The 20,498-nt window shown below is 39.5% G+C and overlaps 1 protein-coding gene across 1 annotated transcript in view; it reads left to right on the top strand.

The window, feature by feature from the left end:
• Ddx1 (DEAD-box helicase 1) overlaps nt 1–18,373 on the top strand; it is a 30,872-nt gene extending 12,499 nt beyond the window's left edge. Inside the window, exons 11-26 of the mRNA NM_053414.1 lie at nt 73–149; nt 261–375; nt 1,482–1,620; nt 3,516–3,576; nt 6,821–6,919; nt 7,955–8,044; nt 8,910–9,098; nt 9,192–9,243; nt 10,792–10,938; nt 14,339–14,430; nt 15,749–15,821; nt 15,896–15,968; nt 16,045–16,087; nt 16,903–16,998; nt 17,267–17,387; nt 18,049–18,373. Of these exons, the coding sequence (NP_445866.1) occupies nt 73–149; nt 261–375; nt 1,482–1,620; nt 3,516–3,576; nt 6,821–6,919; nt 7,955–8,044; nt 8,910–9,098; nt 9,192–9,243; nt 10,792–10,938; nt 14,339–14,430; nt 15,749–15,821; nt 15,896–15,968; nt 16,045–16,087; nt 16,903–16,998; nt 17,267–17,387; nt 18,049–18,179 (1,598 nt within the window). The 3' untranslated portion in view covers nt 18,180–18,373. The remainder of the gene's footprint in view (nt 1–72; nt 150–260; nt 376–1,481; nt 1,621–3,515; nt 3,577–6,820; nt 6,920–7,954; nt 8,045–8,909; nt 9,099–9,191; nt 9,244–10,791; nt 10,939–14,338; nt 14,431–15,748; nt 15,822–15,895; nt 15,969–16,044; nt 16,088–16,902; nt 16,999–17,266; nt 17,388–18,048) is intronic.
• The last annotated feature ends 2,125 nt before the right edge of the window (nt 18,374–20,498 follow it).

The following is a 20,498-nucleotide window of genomic DNA, read 5'->3' as shown; positions in this document are numbered from 1 at the left end:
TTGAGAGATTTTGTTGTATATATGGAAAAATCTTCATTTTAATTTCTTTGGTTTTGTTTATTTGTTTTAAAGGAAAAGACCTTGGTCTGGCATTTGAAATACCTGCACACATAAAAAACCAAGCCCTCTTCCCTGCCTGTGTTTTGAAGGTAATTAGAAGTTTTGCTGTAATCTAAACTGTTTGACTTTTCATTATTTTCATTTTACTGGGCAGTTTTGCCATTAGGTTAAACTTTTTTTTTTCTTTTATTCAATGCTAGAATGCTGAATTGAAATTTAACTTTGGTGAAGAAGAATTTAAGTTTCCACCAAAAGATGGTTTTGTTGCTCTTTCCAAGGCCCCTGATAGTTACGTCGTCAAATCGCAGCACACAGGTACTTATTGCAGCAGAGAGGGTAGGGGTGACTGGAATAGGGCCTGGAGGTAACCTAGTGCATATAACTTCTCTTAGTGAGTCCTGTTTGCTCCCGTTCTGCTTTACTCAACCTCATTGTTTTAACAGATTAATAAACTTCAGTTTGAAAACTTAATTGACGAACTATTTTTGTGTCTGTTAAGGCACGTAAGCTACGTCAGTCTTGATGGCAGTGATATGCTTAGATCTGTGCTTGTGAAATGCCATAGCTGCATGCTAAGTGCTCCCTGGATGGTTTAGTCTTTACACAGCACTCTCAGGGAGAACTCTTCGTTCTGAGACCTAAGGAATAAGACGTGCCGGGTCTTTGCTACTTGTAGGGTCTTCTTTTTTCCATTCTTTATACACCCCACCCGTTTTCCCCTTAACACTAGATATGAATAAAAGAAGGATAGAGGGGAGAGAGAGATCACTGAATCTAATTTCCTCGAGGATCAGTAACCACCTACGTACCCACCCAACCTCTTGGGGCACTCTATGTACCCTCTGAAAAGTTCCTAGAATTCCAAATGTCACATGATCACAGGAATTATCTGCAGCTGGTAAAACCATGCCTCTGCTAGAGCACAAAGCAAATCATAGCCACTGAGAACAGTCCAAAGCAGCCCCACATTCCTACACCTGGGATTAAAATGAAAGCACATTATTATAAAATTTCTGTGTTTTTTAAAGAAACTAAAATTCCGGAATTCTCACTAAAATCAGGATCTGAAGTAATTTGGCAAAACAGATACCAGGTAGAACTGAATTTAGATCCAGTTCAAAGCCTGACTTGAAGGCTTACACCGTTTTCTATATTCTTGCCTGGTATAGTTAGTTCACCCAGCTGAAGTACATTCTTTTGGCTTGTCACAAAGGAAGTCAATTATTATTACAGCTGTAATATACTCATCCCAACTAGTCTTAAAGAATCACAAGTTATTTTAGGAATTTCATCTTTATTTTGTTAGATTGTCTTCTGTATTTTACAATTATTAGGTTCTGGAACATTAGCACTTATGTTTACAACTGATGGCATTTTCAAGTGTGTTTTCCATGACCTGTAATCTTTTCTGTTCACTTAAGGTAATGCACAGGTGTCACAAACAAAATTTCTCCCTAATGCTCCAAAAGCTCTTATTGTGGAACCCTCCAGAGAGTTAGCTGAGCAAACCTTGAACAATGTGAAACAGTTTAAGAAGTACATCGATAATCCTAAATTGCGGTAAGCCTGCCTTCTGTGCGCAAATGTGTATTGTCTGTAAGTTTAAAGTGTTCTGGAAGAATGCGACAGGGAGAAAGGAGGAGTTGGTGTAATACATAAAACTTGAACTGTGTAGTAACAGTGTTTCCATTCTAACTTTCTCTCTTTGGGCAGAGCTTGATTTAATTCAGCATAAAATTAATTTCTTCACTGCATGGAAAACGTGCAGCTCTGTGTAGGGTATTGGCTAACCTAACCTGAGAGTTGACTATAAGACTCCCACAGGGGTCATCCTCTCCATCTTGAGCATTCCGTGGAGGGAAATCATGAGTTCTGAGTAGACTTTTTCTGTTCCTTTATTTCTTTTGTGAGATAGGATTTTACTGACCTCAGATTCACCATCTTCCTGCCTCCTGAGTACTGAGATTATGAGTGTATGCCACCACGTTTAGCTAGGAATCACTTTTAATTTGTGAAAAGCCAGATTCTGCAAGTAGACTATTTTGTGGATTTCATGCTTGATTTTTTTTTTGTTACTTTTAATTAATTTTTTTATTGGAGCAATTTGGGCAATAAAATTCACTTCTTAGAAATGTACATTTAGGTTGTATTTAGTATGTATACAATATTATGTGACTGTTCCCACCTTCTTTAATGCTAGAAAGTTTGAGGTTCTGGTGATAATAGTGGCCTCACAAGTTTAGCAAACTGATTTAGATATAAATTACAGTATGCAAAATAATCCTTAATTGTTTTGAGTGGATTGTTGCGTGTTACTCATTTGACAGATACTAAATACCCTGTCTTGTAAAGTCTAGGCCTGGATCGAGACTGGGCTCCAGCAGTGACAGTTACCCTCCCTTTCACGGAATTCATTATGGAATGGTGGGATAGTGTGGAAGGGGGAGAGATAGGAAAACTACTGTGAGAAGTGACTTGATCTTGAGAAAAAGGAGCGATGACAGAGTCCCTGCTTAGTATAAGAGTCTGAGATCTTCAGAGGAGTGGTTTTGGAAACAGGCAAAATGCTTGTGTGGCTTGATTCATTGCTGTCGTTATCTATTAAAACTAGTGTGCTGCAGACAGAGGCTGCAAGGGGAGATGGATGATAAAAATGGTTTACTGGTGAAGATGGTAAAGTCATGGTTGCTAATTTAGTATTTAATACATCTAAGTTCTTACCTTACTTAGAAGCCCTAGTCTGTCGTTGAGACAAACTTAGCTATTCTACACAGTGAGTTTGAGGCCAGCAATGACTACATAATGAGATCCTGTTTCAAAAAAAGGGAGTGGGGGAGCAGCTGGAGAGATGCCTCAGTGGTCGGTCAAAAGCATTGACTGCTCTTCCAGAGGACTTAGGTTCAATGTGCAGCACCCACGTGGTGCCTCACAACCATCTGTAACACAGTTCCAGCAGATCTGAAACACCCCATCCATAGGCCGCGGGCATGTAGGTAGTGCACATATAGTATGTGTGTAGGCAAAACACTCATGCATGTAAAATAAACGTTATATTTTTTTCAAAATAATTTTTTTCTCTTTAGTGAACTGTGAATAACACTAAATAAAATACTTTTATCTTGATTTTTCTGGTTATCCTTCTTGAAGACAACCCTTTTTGATCCTGATTTGCACCCATTCATCTAGAAATATTCTTCATATACAAACCAATATATTTTAAAAGGTGGACTGTGGAGTGGGCTGAGTAGATGAGGACTGACGTTTTTCCTCACTCTAAGCTCTCATTCACCTCAGCGCCGTCTCTGGCTATGGAGATAAAGAGCTTTACTTCCCACCTTCTGTGTACTCACTGTCCTGTGACTCTTCTCAGTGACGTTTCCACATGAAAAGAATGCTGTGCATCAAACTGTAGAACAGACTAAACTTTCTCATTATCATGCTGCCATTGATTTCAGGGAGCTTCTCATAATTGGTGGCGTTGCAGCTCGGGATCAGCTCTCCGTTCTGGATAATGGGGTAAGTTGTATTTTTAACTTGGGAATAAATTCTGTTTTGCTAATAAAAGTCAAAAGAGGGTAAAATTAGCAACAGACCAGAAGAGTACATTTGCTGGGAGATGCCACGTGGGCATACCTCCTCTCTAACCAGGGCTAGAGAGCAGTAGTCCTTTTTAAATTCTTCATCTGAAAGTCTGCGTTGTTTGTTTACCCTTTGGCTTCCAGAGAATTTTCTTCTAGGCTTTTTGATTTAAAGTCACTGTATATATGCATACATTTATTTTTGATTAAAAAATGAACCAATGCTGAGTATAAGTATGGAGATAAAGTAACTTTTGGTGAAAGTAGAAGTGTCTGCAGCACTTGGAAATGAAAAGCAATATTGAGACAGTCTCTGAGCTCGGACACATGTGAGGGGAATCTTCCACACTGCTGAGATATGCAGTGTGCAGAACCAAACCTGGACACTCTGGGCACTGCTATTTGGGTCTTCATGAAGTTCATACACACACATATATACATACATACATACATACATACATACATACATATACATACATACATATACATATATATATATATATATATATCTGAAATGAACTTGTTACAGATCCCCCTCTGTAATATTTAATTGTGAAATCTAGACCAGTTTTTTACTAAGTCAGGTTTCCTCCATCTCTATCTCTGTCAAACTAAATCTAATGTTAAATTGACTGTAATTTTGACTTGGCCTAGTATGTGAAGAGCAAGCAATCATAATAATGCACTTGCTAATGCTATTTTAAAATGGATACTTTTACTCTTTATGTTCTTACTGTGGCTCTTACTGGTTTTTTATTTTCTTTTAGTGGTTAGTAAATTTGATAGGCTCATTCAAGACCTTTAGTTTTTGACTTCAAATCAGTTTTCCTGTAGTATACCAGTATTTCAGCTTATGTTTTCTAGCTGTGGAGTGTTAGAGAATTAGATCTACTTTCGTCAATCACATCTCATAGTTTGTAGAGTAGGGTGGTGGCTCGGTCAGGAGTGTTTGCTATATAAGCATGAGATCTAAGCTCTATTCCCCAGCCTCAATATAAAAGCCAGGAGTGAGGCTGGAAGTGAGGTTCTGTTGGTAGAGCGCTTGGGTAGTACGCATGAAGCCTGGGTCCAGTACTCAGCATTGCATGGAGGCACACACCTGTAGTCCTAGCACTTGGGAAATGGGGAAAAGTATCTTGGACAAAGTCAGACATGGGGTCTTGAATTTATAATCCCTGTACTAGAAAAAGAAGACCCGTGAGGCCCTGTGGCCAGCCAGCCAGGCTTACTCAGTAAGAGACCTTGTCTAAAAATTAAGGTAGGAAACAATTGAGGAAGACACCCGATGTCAATCTCTGGTCGCCCATGCATGTGTGCACACACACACACGATGCTCACTGAGGTCAATGGCAAAGGAAAGGCAATATTATTTCATCGTTTTCTCGACAGAATTCTGTTCTGTCCTGAATGGAGCACCTGTGCTCTCTTTGTGCATCTTTCTGCCCTGCATTCTCCACTGTCACTTCTACATCCTTCAGGTCACCCATCACGCTGTTTATGCTAGAGTCCAGGTTAGCTTTGGAGGTAGGGAGTAGAGTTATTTTAGCTTGTAGCTTCCAAGGGTGCTGCATTATGTACCATGTGCTACTGTACATGGCATATAAATACCTTCACAAACTTGTCTAGCAGCTTTTCAAGCCTGTGATAACCTTGATCTGTTTTTATGCCCCTTTGCCTCCTGCCACTCAGGAGGAAATAAACATATCTAGATAGCATCGTAAACCAAAGAGATGTTACACACAGGTCAGAGTGGAATTTTGTCCCTGTGATTGACATATATAATAGAGTCCTAATTCATTGAACAGGTTTTCCTTTCACATTTCACAGGTATTCTGTAGCTTGAAGCCTGTTTGTAGTTATCAATCTCCCTCCCTGAGTTTAAACTTAAGAAGGGGTCTGTGTGGCTTTCTTGCTTGAGTTCTTCGTGTCCATCCTTGCAGGTGCTATACCGCTATAGCCCATGCATACATTTTCTAAGTCATATTACAGGAACTGTACATGATATTCATCCCTATTTTTACATATTAGGGACTGGGCATGCATCAAATATTTCATAACTGGCCAAAGGATGAAAAAGTTACAGGTAGAACTTGACTGTAAAGGTTGAAAGTTGTTCCTGATCAACTTGCCCTGTAGAATTGGCTTCAAGACATATGAAGGAGAATGAGAAGTGTATTCATTTTGTACTTGAAATTTTTTACGATACAAAGTTAAGTTTTTTATTACTTTAATTGACCCTTAAAATTTTTGATTTTTAGATTTATTTTATTTGTATAAAGTGTTTTAATTCCATGTATGTATGTGTACCATGTACACGGCTAGTATATGTGGAAGTCAGAAGAGGGCATTCTGTCCTCTGGAACAGGAGTTACAATAGAGGTTGATTGCTACATGGATGCTGGAAACCAAGTCAAGTGCTCTCCAAATGCAACAAGTGCTCTTAACTTGAGCTAACTATCCAGCCCCATAGACCTCTTCTTAGTGTAGACTCAGAGGTTGGATCTCAGTGTGGGTACTTACTAGTGCTGTATCTAAATGCTATGATTTTAGTGTAAGTCTACACTTTAATCTGCTGATTTAAAAATAGTAATAATAGTTGCGTTTGCTTTAGTAGTCATAGGAAATGAAACCTTGAAGACATTTAGCATTGTATCTATTCACTCTGAGTATCTCATAAATACTATAATGACTTCCTGGCCAGTCCAAGCAATTACTAATGAGCTATAATCAAATACAGTGAGCACTCAGCATATCAGGCATTCAGAGCTCTGTGTGATTTCTCTGAATTATCAAAACTACCTTGTAAAATAAAGATATTCCCCTGTTCGAAATGAGAAAATTGATGCTGGATGATATCCCACGGTGGGATAATAGTGGAGCTAAGATTGGAGTTCCTGTTTAATTCCAGAATTCATGTAAACTCACCTGTTATTTTTTTTCTTATGAAATAGAAATTTTGTATATTAGATTATGTTTAAAAGTTAAGGATATCCCAAGTCAGCTGCCAAAGTCAGCATGTGATGGTTAGCGTTATCTCTCCATAATGACTTTAAATATCCTTTGCATTGACTGGCACTATTTCAGTGTTCACATGTTTGTTTGAAGTAGAAAATGGCACTTTGCTGTTTTAAAGTAATTATATTAATGTTTTAGTTTGCCCCGGGTGTTGCTTATGTCTTCAGGTTGATATTGTCGTCGGTACTCCAGGAAGATTAGATGATTTGGTGTCAACTGGAAAGCTCAACTTGTCTCAAGTTAGATTCCTGGTCCTGGATGAAGCAGTAGGTTGAAAAACTTTCATATTTTCTTTAGAGAAGATGCTTTTGTTAAGACCTATAAAGCAAAAAAAACAAAACAAAACAAAAAAAAACCACAATTCTGCCTTACTCTCACTACCTAAATATCACAGTTAAGCACATTTTCATTTGCTATATATTGATACACTTTTATCTGCATATTAAGTCAATCCCGAATAAAAAAATACTTGAAAAAATTTCATTTATATTGAACATGTAGTTTTATTATTTGTCCTAAATAGTACAGTTTGACAACTATGTACACAGCATTTACATTGCACAGAGGTATGACAGCTCTAAGCGTGATTTGTAGATGAAGAGTATGTATAGCTTTGCACCAAGGACTTGAGCTTCTGAATTTAGGGATGGATCTAGCAGAGGTCCTGACACTGAATTATTTTAGGGAGTTGAATTCAGACTTTAAGGAATTTAGGTAAACCTTTATAAAAAAAATTATATTTTAAATATTGCACCTCATTATTTGTGTTTTTTCTTTGAAGGCTGTTTAATGATCTGTTACATGGACATGGATATATCATGGTTTCTTTAATTAACTCTCTGCCTAGTGACATAGGTATCTTGCCTTTTTATTCCAAATAACTGTGCATACATTATTTTTTATATAACAAATTATTTTTTTATGCTAGAGATGCAAATTGTGGACCATCTGGAAGGACATAAATGTGTTTACTCTTTCCAATTATTCTCAAGATGGTTGGGTTAATTTCCCAGCACAGGATCTTTTTCAATTTTCAAATTAAAATCATTACCTTAAGGACATGTGTTATAAACTGTTGTATTCATGCTAGAATACTGGAGTGTGGTTTAGGTTTATTTATTATACTTTTTCATATTTTAGTCACAAGGAATCTAAGGTTGAATTTACAACTTGACTTTAAGAATCCAGCAGAATATAATTATTTTGTAGATTTAGGGATATGTATATATGTTCATTTTTAATCTTGTATTTTAAATTTGAAATTAAAAGATTTTAATACTAATTATGAACTCTTTCTGCAGGATGGGCTTCTCTCTCAAGGTTATTCTGACTTTATTAACAGGATGCACAACCAGATTCCTCAGATTACTTCTGATGGGAAAAGACTTCAGGTATCAAATGACCAAGCAGCTCAAAAATACATGTAGACAGTTGTTACTCAGGGTTAAAGGATCAAAGACTTTTGCTTTAAGGCATTATGATTAAATTCATTGTCCATATTTTCTTTGTTATCATCTTGTTACTCAAACACACACAAGCACACACACACACTGATAGTCTTAAAAGCTGTTTGTAGGGCTGGTCATGGTAGTGCACAGCACACCTTTAATCCCAGCCCTTGGGAGACTGAGGCAAGCGATTCTTTTTGTGAGTTTGAGGCCATCCTGGTCTACAAAGTGAGTTCAAGACAGCCAGGGCTCTGTTTCAGGAAAAAGGGAAGGGGGCTGCTTTAGAAATAAGGGTAATTTCTGAGTGTTACAGATAACCCTGAGATATTCTCAGCAGCTCTTTCTGCAGAGCCCTGAGTGCTTAGTCTAGATGTCATTGCTGCTTCTTGTGCGAAGGGGACGTAGCTTCGGCTATTGACAGTCAGTCACCTTCATAGTAATTATTTCTGAAAACATTACTCTTGTCTCATCCTTCCATAGGAAGCATTTGAGAGGGAGAGACTTTTGAGAGAAGGGGATGAATAACAATTTGTGGCCTTTGATTCAGAACAAAAACAAACAAACAAAGAACTTCCTAGAGGAAGAGATAGCATGGTTTCTGTGTGACAGTGTCACACTGTTATGTTAGTTACTACATGGAGGCAGCAGGTATTAGATGTGTGTTAAGTTCCCTGACTACTATTCTGTGTTCTCTTATCATCCATTATTAGTGTGATTCTCAAAACAGAACAAATAATTTTTAAAAACTAGTGTGCTAAAATGCTGACTTTATAACAGTTGATCTGAATGTGAGTTCTCCTGTTTCTAGGTGATTGTTTGCTCTGCTACTCTGCATTCTTTTGATGTAAAGAAACTATCTGAGAAGATAATGCATTTTCCCACGTGGGTGGATTTGAAAGGAGAAGATTCTGTTCCTGATACTGTGCATCATGTCGTTGTTCCTGTGAACCCAAAAACTGACAGGCTCTGGGAAAGGCTGGGGAAGAACCACATTCGAGTAAGTGCTGTGAGGTGAACACTGGTAGCAAGTCTCCTCAGGCTGAGTCATTCCTTAGCCTCCCTCACCCTTTGTTATCTCTTCCTTCAACAGACCGATGATGTCCATGCAAAGGATAACACAAGACCTGGTGCCAACAGTCCAGGTAGGGTGAAGGAATGAGTAGAATGTGCAGTGGGTCTCGGAAATGAGTGTGTCGTTTCTGTGACAAATGTTCTCTTGAAAGATGTGAGATATGACCTACAAAGTTAGAATGGGAGAAACAGAAGTAATAAGAATAATCACGAAATGGGGCAAGCCAATACCACTTAGCTTAGAGGAGCAGTGTTTGTTGATCACTCAACTTAGATGTAAGTTGTGTCACCTCAAGATCATAAGTCTTCTGGATTATTGATTGTAGATCATAGAAAACCAGCAAATTTGGCTAGAGACAAATTTATATTGACCCTGAAATTCCAGTAAAATAAAGATGAGGGATGCTGGGGATTGCAGGACACCTTTATTAAATGGTAAACGACAGTGTGTGGATTTAATTATTTTTATGGCTGTTTTAACTTTTTTAGTGTATGATTCAGGACATTAAACATATTTATATTGTTCAACCTTAGTTCTGTCCGCAGCACTTCGTGTTCTCAAACAGAAACTGTATGCTCATTGATCAGTTCTGGAAAAGCCTAACATTAGTCTCAGTGCACTGAAGATAGCCTAAGACAGCTTCTTTCTTCTCCATAACATTTCAGAAACGTTTGCAAGGTGCTAAAACCTAAGTGGGTGGATCTTAAACTGATTAGATTGCATGTCTGACGTCAGATGTCTTGAGTGGGTCCTTAGAAGAGGTCAGAGTGCTTTTACTTTTTGGTTGAATTCACTGAGCAGTTTGACATGTCTGAAAGGTGGATTGACTGAAATACTGTCTTGAGTTCCTTAGAAATTAGTTTTATGTGTAACACCAGATTGACACGATCCATACTCACCTATCTTTCCTGTTAAAGTAGACAAACTGCTAGTTAAGCACAAACGGCTAGGTTTGGGAGTGCACTTTATAAAATGCCAGCTTTTATGTTTTTGTAAAGCTTTTGCTTACTGTGCGCTCCAGTTGGAGACAGCCAGAGAACCTTTAGAAATAGGTTGGGTTAAAAGCATTTCTCAGCACAGAGGAGTAACAACAATAACACTACTTCCCAGGAAAGAGATTCGAGGAGCAGGATTGAAAAGCTAACCAGGTTTTCATTCTGTGGAGTGATGTTAGGTTGGTTAGACTTACATTAACTTCCTTAAGAAGGGTTAAGATATAAAGCATAGAGCATAAAGGGAAGTTGATGCAGGACAGGTTATAACTAGTGCTTGAGAGGAAAGTACCAAGTCTTGGTATACATGGCTCTTTTGTTAGTATGTTTATATATTTGTTTTTCTTCTTAAAAGGTTACAGTTGTAGGTCTGCGTGCCTGTGTGCAGCATGCGTGCGTGCGCGTGTGTGTGTATGAGAGAGAAGGGGAGAGACCGAGACCCAAAAACAGAGTATAAGACATTGCTAAAGCCAAAATAAATGAAGCAATGAATTCACCTCATACTGTGCCTTGTCTGAAGTATAGTGGGGATTTTTAGAGTTAAGCAATATGTCTAACTGATACTGTGTACTCATGCAGCTTCAAATTGACATTCTGTTGCTTTTTCTGTTGCTATGGTAATCAAGAGATGTGGTCTGAAGCTATTAAAATACTGAAGGGGGAGTATGCTGTCCGAGCAATCAAGGAGCACAAGATGGATCAAGCAATTATCTTCTGTAGAACGAAAATTGACTGTGACAACTTGGAGCAGTACTTTATGCAGCAAGGAGGAGGTAAATTTGTCCCACTTATCTCTCATTTCACAGATTATTACCCTCATGTTGATAAAGCTAGAGTGTGTGCACAGAGTTTAAAACAGAGGGCATACTGTAACCTATCTGTGTCTGTCCAGTACTTTTCTATGGATAAGCCCTGGGATAAACATGAGAACTTCTTCCACAGGGCTATAATTGTCAGTAACATGAACCTGGATCACAGGACTCTAATGCCATAGATCTAGATTACTGATTAATACTAAAATCTAAAGTGTAATGACTGAAATATTAGAATGTGTATTTTCAAAACTGGAAAATAGAAGAAAGGGAATAAAGGGAAAACCCTAAATAAATAAAGGAAGAAAGAAGCCAGGCATTGTGGTAGACATCTGTAGTCTCAGCACTTGGGAGGCAGAGGTTGGAGCATGGTGAGGTCACTAAGTCACATAACAAGTTTCAGTCAGCCTAAGCTGCATAATGAGGTAGGATCTCAAAAACCTAGGAGCTGAGGATCTAGCTCAGTGGTAGAACTTACCTGCTTATAAGTAAGACTCCTGCTTCAATTTCTAGTCCTAGAGGAAAAATACATCTTAGGAATCACAGAATAAGATCATTATTGTAAAAAAACCTGAATATTTGAGTGTCAGTGGACCGAAGTCTTCTGCTAAGGTCACTTAGAGTATTCATCTAGATGAGTGTTAGGTATATGCTGTTGAAAACAACATACCAAAACCCCATTTACGATCTTAAAACATTTGCTGGTTTGCAAGATATACATTCTATTATGTTAGTGATGATACTTGGAACTTTAATGTTAAGATTAGCACACATATAAACACATATGTTGAAATGCTAATTTAAAGTTCTAATAATGGATGAAGTAGACCTTAAACAAAAGTATTAGTAGAAATGAAGGGGCACTACTGTGGTGAAAATATAATGACCCAAATTTTGCAAGTAAATGAAACATTCCACTCTAAAATTAATTTGACCCAAGGTCTATACAAGTCTGTACAGGTAGAATATACATTAGAATAGAAATGATATAATTTCACATTAGATGTTTTTTATGTTTAGGTGACTTTATGTTTCTTACCAAATACGGAAATATACTTAATCAGTATAGAAATGCTTACTTTGTATTCAAAAATGAAACGCCAAGTTTGGTAAGGCTGTGGATTATACCTAAGTACTCTAATTTGTTGTTGAGAATATTAAGCATGAAAATGATCTCAGTTGATGGGCTATACAGTCTTCTATAAAGTTGGACAGTAAGATGGGCATGGTGGGGCGTTCCTCTAATCCCAGCTCCTTGGAAAGTTAATACAGAAATTTGATAGAATTTAGAATTCTCTTCAAAACAAATCAATGTTAATGCTTTATGGAGTTTGTGTGTGTGTCTGTGAGGATGTGTACATATGCCTGTGGCAATCAGAGCTGTCTTCCTTGATTACTTTCCACTTTACTTTCTGAGACACTCTCAGAACCTGGAGCTAATAGATTCAGCTAGTCTTGCTAGCCAGTGAGGTCTAGGGTCCACCTGTCACTCCCAACATTGACAGAACCAAATGCTGGGGTTAAAGATGCCAGCACTGTGCCCAGACCCCCCTTCTTTTATTGAATATTTTATTTACGTTTTAAATGTTATCCCCTTTCTCGGTTTCCCCTCCGGCAACCCCCATCCTGTCCTCCCTCCCCCTGTGTCTATGGGGATGTTCACCAACCTAACTACCCATCCCTTCCCACCTCCCCACCCTGGCATTCCTTTACGCTGGGGCATCAAGCCTAGGCAGGACCAAGGGCTTCTCCTCCCATTGATGCCCAACAAGGCCACCCTCTGCTGCATATGCAGCTGGAGCCATGGGTCCATCCTTGTGTTCTCTTGGGATGGTGGTTTAGTCCCGGGAGCTCTGGGGTGTCTGGTTGGTTGATATTGTTCTTCATATGGGGTTGCAAATCCCTTCAGCTCCTATAGTCCTTTCTCTAACTCCTCCATTGGGCAACCTGTTCTCAGTCCAGTAGTTGGCTGGAAGCATCCACCTCTGTATTTGTCAGGCAATGGCAGAGCCTCTCAGGTGACAGCTATATCAGGCTCCTGTCAGCATGCCCTTCTTGGCCTCCCAGTAGTGTCTGGGTTTGGTGGCTGTATATGAGATGAATCCCCAGATGGGGTGGACTCTGAATGACCTTTCCTTCACTCACATTTTGTCCATATTTCCTCCTGTGAGTATTTTGTTTCCCCTTCTAAGAAGGACTGAAGCATCCACACTTTGGTCTTCCTTCTTCTTGAGCTTCATGTAGTCTGTAAATTGTATCTTGGGTATTCCGACCCTTTGGGCTAATATCCACTTATCACCTAGTGCATACATGTGTGTTCTTTAGTGACTAGGTTACCTCACTCAGGATGATATTTTCTAGTTCATTACATTTACCTAAGAATTTCATGAAGTCATTGTTTTTAATAGCTGAGTGGTTGCTCCATTGTGTAGATGTTCCACATTTCCTGTGTTCATTCCTTCATTGAAGGACATATGGGTTCTTTCTAGCTTCCGGCTATTATAAATAAAGCTGCTATGAACATAGTGTCTTTGTTATATGTTGGTATATGCCCAGGAGTGGTATAGGTTGGGTCCTCAGGTAGTACTATGTCCAATTTTCTGAGGAACTACCAGACTGATTTCCAGAGTGGTTGTACAGCTTGCAATCCACCAACAATGGAGGAGTGTTCCTCTTTCTCCACATCCTCAGCTTGAACACTTGGGCACAAGGGAAAATTTCCTGAGCAGAAACGCCAATGACTTATGCTCTAAGATCAAGAATCAAAAAATGGGATCTCATAAAACTGCAAAGCTTCTGTAAGGCAAAGGATGCTGTCAATAGGACAAAATGGCAACCAACAGATTGGGAAAAGATCTTTACCAATGCTAAATCTGATAGAGGGCTAATATCTAATGTATACAAAGAATTCAAGAAGTTAGACTCCAGAGAATCATGGGGTGCAGAGCTAAACAAAGAATTCTCAACTGAGGAATATCAAATGGCTGAGAAGCACCTAAAGAAATGTTCAACATTCTTAGTCATCAGGGAAATGCAAATCAAAACAGCCCTGAGATTTCACCTCACACCAGTCAGAATGGCTAAGATCAAAACCTTAGGTGACAGCAGATGCTGGCGACGATGTGCCCAGCTGCTATGTGGGTGCTGAGAATCTGAGTTCATATCTCCATCCTTACACTTTACCACCTGAAGAATCTCCCCAGCCTTTCATGGAATTTATTTTAATGCCATTTTGCCTGTTTCAGAAAGTTTGTTGCCTTTGTTTTTGCCAAGTTGCAGTATAGATTTTTATAGACATGTGTTTTTATAGTCTTTGGCATAATGCATTTCAAGGTCAGATGTTAAATATGCTTTTCTCTAGGACCTGATAAAAAAGGACACCAATTCTCATGTGTATGTCTTCATGGTGACAGAAAGCCTCACGAGAGAAAGCAGAACTTGGAACGATTTAAGGTACAATGTGCCTAGTTACCTGCATATCCTTTTTATTTAAAGGGGCTGATTACAGTGTTCCTTATGCCACTTAGTAGCATTAAAACAGTTCTTGTCCCAAAGACTTAAGGCGTTTTACCCTTATCCATACATTGTGGCAGGGATTAGTCTTCTTTGACAGTCAGATAACAACACATTTCATGTACCCTATCAGGTAGTCCACTACTCCCTCGTGGTATGCTCAATAAAGTATTCTTTGACTGACATATATACATATATTCATACATACATACATAATTTTGTCGGGTAGAAGTATGAGATTAGGTAAAGCATGTCTATGAGTCTTTCTGAAAAGTGCGCAAATACTTGTAGAAAGTTTACTTGGTTATGAAATGAAGATGATCATTGGAGTTTGGTGGTGTGGACACAAATATGCCTGGTTTTATGGTTGTTTGGAATGCGCTATTCCAGGTGCTTGCGTTCTGAAGGCCTTCCGAGTCCTTGGTGTGTGGAGGAGGTCTTAGCCGTTAGAACTGAATATCGGCAGTTTCTTCCCACCAATATTCCAGAGTGTTTACTGCCGTGTACAGGCTAGGTGGGTTTTTTCATCATTTGGAAAAAAGTGGGACATGCAGGACTTATATTAGTGTATGCGTCCATGCTGTTTCTCTGATGTTCTCTGGCTTTATTTCATCAAGTTCACTACCCAGAGTCAAGATGCAGCTCTCATCTCCAAATCTTAACTTTCTTCTGCACAAAAGCATCCAAAGGGCTAAGTTGTGTTTCCTTTGTAAGCACTGGGGGCTTATTTCCCACTCCCTCTTCTTTAATTTAATGCTTATAGGTATGTTGCCTGCACCATGTGTGTTCAGTGCCCACAAAAGTCAGAAGAGGGTGTTGAATCCTCTGAACTGACATTACAGATTGTTAGTGTTATATAGGTATTTGGAATGGAACCCAGATCCTCTGGAAGAACAGTCAGTACTCTTAACCACTCCCATGGGAAATGAACCATCTCCCCATTCCCTAGGTTTATTTATTATAAGAATAAAGACAACACCTATGTTTCTGTGTTCTGTTCTGCTATATATTTTTGGTGTTCCAAAGAAATTCCTAAAGATGAAGCCCAAGTTTAGGTGCCTTAATACACCGGTATAAGAAAAACAATACAACCATTAATATGTCTCAGCAGATCATAGAGTAAAACTTCAGGATTTGCCCCAGTAGTTTATTATGTTCAAACAGGTAATCTGAAAGTACCATTTAACTTTCTTAGTGGAGTATTTGTTTTGGGTTTTATGCGTTACTGACAGACACCTCCTTGTCTTGGTCCTCTTAGAAAGGAGACGTAAGATTCCTGATTTGCACAGACGTAGCTGCCAGAGGAATTGACATCCACGGTGTTCCTTATGGTAAGAAACTTTCTACTGAACACAACAGCTTACTTACAACAAGTAACACTGTTAACCATTGTCTTCATTTGCAGTTATTAATGTCACCCTGCCTGATGAAAAGCAGAATTATGTGCACCGGATTGGCAGAGTGGGGCGAGCTGAAAGGTACTGCTCAAGTTCTTCCCCTTTTAGCTTCTATGTTTCAGAAATAAGGTCTAATACTGGCTTTGAAATCTTTCAGGATGGGCCTGGCTATTTCCCTGGTGGCAACAGAGAAAGAAAAGGTAATCTTTGTGGTCTCTGTTAGTCATTGTGAGTTACATTTTGATGTGGGAAGTAAAAGCAGTTTGATTTCCTTATTGAAATTGGCATCAGTCACAAATGGAAGTGAACATTTTATAGGATTTCTTCCTTCTGTATGGATTGAGTGGGCAAATAATAACATGTGGTTTACAAAAAAAGAAGCAAAATATCAATATTCCTAATAGCCTTAATATAGTTTTGTCAATAAAAACTATTTAAATACTGTACTATGATACTGTAGGATACTTAGAGGGTGACATAGTTTTTTAAATATATACAACTATGATTTTTAGAAAAACTTTTATAAGGTCTCCTATGCATTTTTTCTCAAATTTATGTGCATACTTTCTTTATGTGCTTTATTTTTCTTTGAATATAAGCAGACTTTTTTAAATATTAATTTTGATACAACATTCTCCAAAATGTATCCTCTCTCCTCACCCACCTTTTTGTAAACCAGGCTGGCCGCCAGCTCGGTCCTCCTTGCCGTAGCTGAGTGCCGGGTTTACAGGCACCACCACACCTGGCTCCATGCCCCTCTTCCAACATCAGGCTGTGCTGTCGGTTTATGGACTTGTTTGGTTTGGGAGTTTCTTTCTTTAACTCAACATCCTTTTGTATTATTTCCAGAATAACCCAGATCTATTCAATGAGCCATCAAGTGATAGCCATTGAATAAAATACATAATCTTTTTTCTTGTGATTTAAGGAAATAAAATGTTAGAAAAAAACTGTGGAGCACAGTATTTAATTTCCATCTCTATACATGGTCATGTTTCCTCTCCCTGTGATGTAGGTTTGGTATCACGTATGCAGCAACCGTGGGAAGGGATGCTATAACACTAGACTCAAGGAAGATGGCGGCTGTACTATCTGGTACAATGAAATGCAGGTGAGACTTTGCCAGTACTATTGAAAGTGATAAACAGACTGCATTCATCTAGAAAAGTTACAGCTCCACTCTATTTGTCAGTGATGAGAGAAGGATAATTGGCTAATAACTTTGTCTGTAAGCTGTGACATGGGAGCCGCTTCCAGGGCTCTAGCGTCCATCTACATTAAGCATTCAGCTGGCCTAGTTCTTTTAACTGCTATTATTAACTGAAACTATCAAAGTGAAATTTTCATCCAAAATACTTTAATTTTCTCACTTCCTTTAGCTACTTTCTGAGATAGAAGAACACCTGAACTGTACCATTTCCCAGGTTGAGCCAGATATAAAGGTTCCAGTGGATGAGTTTGATGGGAAAGTTACATATGGTCAGAAAAGAGCTGCTGGCGGTAAGTTTTCAGATGTGTGTTGTTCTGTCCCCCTCCCTCCCTTCCTCCTCACACTGCACCCAGTGTTTCGTGTCCCAGACTGGCCTCAAACTGAAGATCCTCCTGCCTCAGCCTTCTGAGTGCTAGAATTGTAGGCATCCACCAGAATACAGCTAAATTTGCCTCTTTGCATGTCTGTTTGTGAAGACCATGATTTTGTTCCATTGTGCTAACAATATATTATTAGCATATTGATTATTCTTTACTAATTACTCTCCAGTGTTTTATTATTATTTGACTTCCAGCATTTTATTGTGTGATCTGTATGTGAATGAGGAACAGCAGATTAGACTTGAAGTATTCACATCAAGAGTACTTGAACTTTTAGTGAGTTATTGGGAAATGAGTACTATAGATGATTTGGAACAAAGAGTCAGTAAGTGGCATCCTCCGTTACCGTTCTCTTTGCCCAGAATGTTACTGAATGCTTTTGACTCAAGGTATATATACTAAGGGAGTGATAGATGTGGGCATCGTGATTTAGAAATTTAAAGTGAGTTTGTCTGGTCATAAACTTCTACTGCTAGAAACAGCATTTGAATTGTGGAATTGAGCTCACAGCTTCCTGACAAGTGCTTCAAGCATGTTGCTTACATTGCTCATGGTTTGTATGTTCGTGCAGGTGGGAACTATAAAGGCCATGTGGACATCCTGGCACCTACCGTTCAAGAGTTGGCTGCCCTTGAAAAGGAAGCACAGACATCTTTCCTACACCTTGGCTACCTTCCCAACCAGCTGTTCAGAACCTTCTGATTTCATGTAGATGGAGAAGGATTGGAGTAATCGCGTCTGTAGTCTTAACTTAACGTGGTGGTGCTTCTGAGCACAGTGTTTACAGTAGCTGAACTATTACTGCTAACTCTGCATGTCGGCAAACACAAATCTTAGGAGTTCTTCATAAAATGGCCGCCTAATGAAAATAAATTGGACAACTATATTTTCATGAAGGCTTGTGTCTTCTTTTAAAGTTATTTTTTTTTCTTTTAAGAACACTGTGGGCTTGTGAAATACAGTTTATAGATGTACGAATGTGACCCAGGACCCATGTGAACCCGAGATCAAATAACCTTTGAGTGAAAATTTTCACAGAAGTGATGCTAGGTTGAAGTGATTTTCAGATATTTCAGGCTGTCTAGCTACATTATGAAGCTGAAGGAAAGCTATAAAACAAAGGAAAAGCCAAAGACCCTAAGGCAAAAGGGCTTTTGGCTAATTTAGAAACTAGGAGGGTGCTTGGAAATTCAATATGGATTGGTGACTAATGCTGGTGACAGTGAAGGAGTCTCTGAGTTTTTTTCCAAGAACCTTTCTTTGCAGTTGATTCACAGAAGGACAAAATGACTTTGCTGTGTCTGTGTTCTAAAATCAGTTCATTTCTGTCTTTTGATTAAAATACCTCAAGGAGAAATTTCAAGATACATAGTTGAATTGCTCTTTCGTGCCTTTGGACTCTTAGGTGAGCAAGTAGTTCAAGGGTAGAGGTGCTCTCTACCTAGAGAGTCCCCAAGAGCACGTGATGGTTTTCAACAGCTTAGCAATGAAATCGTCCAGCAAAACCTCAAGGGAAATTTGGTGTAGAAACAGACATGCACTAGTAGGAACGCCACCACTGATGCTTCCCTTCCAGGCTTCGTACAAAGTGATTTGACAATGCCTGCTGTTAATTTCTAGACCAGTTTCTTTAGAGGTGTCCTAGAACTGCTGTCACATCTCATGGCCATGTGAGAACTGCTCTTTGTAGGTAGAAATGGATGTTTGCATGCATAGTAGCAAACATAGCACTGAAGTTCAATACTGAACTTAGTGTTGGTTAAACACTAAAAGCCAGAAAGAATCTACCTGATCCTCTTGTTACAGACTTGTTTTATAGGAGTAAGAACCGACTCAGTGAGACGCTGGTTGCTAGGACTGCAAACAACTGGAATTTCTTGGTTTCTTTATTTGCTCTCTGAAGCACCTTTGAACACGAGAGGGACATTCCCTGGGCAGCTAAGAGCAATGCTGACGAGCTGAGTGACAGCTGAGGACTGGTTCAGGTTGCTGTCTAATCTTGAGCTGTTGCAGGAGAAAGCTTCATGTAAACGGGAGGGGTGGGGTGGTGATGTACGTGTGTGTAGTGTGCTGTTTGGAGACCTGACCTGACCTGCTGTCTTTTCTCGCCTCCCCACTCATGCTCTCCTAGTGTTCGTGCCCGTGATAAGCCTGTGAGTCGTGCACTAAGCCTGCTTGCCACAGACGACTGACCTGAGAAATGCTGCCACATGCTTTTCCCTATTAGACATATAAGAGCTCCAGAGTCTTTGTAGGTCCTTCCCAGCCTTCCATCAGTGGGTGTGAGTAGCACTTCTGTGCCTCCTTCTGTCCTTCCCCTCACTCGGCCTGGCCATCGACGCAGTACTTAGTGAGCTAGCAGATACATTAGTTCAGTGTGATAACTTGGGAAATGGCAGGGAGACCTGAGAAGGCCAGGCTGACCCTAGGAAATAGTTGGCCACTCTCTGGATTGTTGGGTAGAGTAACTGGATCTTATCTGAGCTGCTGCATGGTCAGATCTTGGTCACAGAACTTTGGCATCTGCCTCAGAGCACCAGAGACCCTGGAGAGGCTAGACCATGTTAAATATTAACTTGTAAATGGTAGTGTTTCTGACTCAGCTTCCTTATTGTCTGTGCTGCTCAGAGGCCCGGGTCATTCTTCTCTAAACAAACGCTATGGCTCACTCCATTTCAGTGCGCCATGGGTGTGGCCTTAGCCACCATCTTTGGGCCACCCCTGCATAGTGACTGGAGTGGGTTTGTGCTTGGGGAGTTGGGGTGTATTTCCACTCTTAATAAGCTTGTAGCAGTCCATCGAGATCCAGTGATGGTTTATGTGAGAACGCTCCCACTGCTGATGGGCGGGTACTACTGGGAAGTTAAAGCACGTGAGCTTCACAGTAGACCCGGATGGGATCTGTGTGAACCCATGCTTTCAGTATAGCGGAGGGCAAGCTCGCTAGCTTCTCTAAGCTGAGAGTTCTTCATGAAAACAAGAATAATTTGCATCAGTCTGCGGCCTATTGGGCGCTCAGCA

The sequence above is a fragment of the Rattus norvegicus genome, chromosome 6 (genome assembly GCF_021556685.1).
Source record: "Rattus norvegicus strain SHRSP/BbbUtx chromosome 6, alternate assembly SHRSP_T2T, whole genome shotgun sequence".
NCBI lineage: Eukaryota > Metazoa > Chordata > Mammalia > Rodentia > Muridae > Rattus > Rattus norvegicus.
This window is presented reverse-complemented; position numbering and strand designations above follow the sequence as displayed.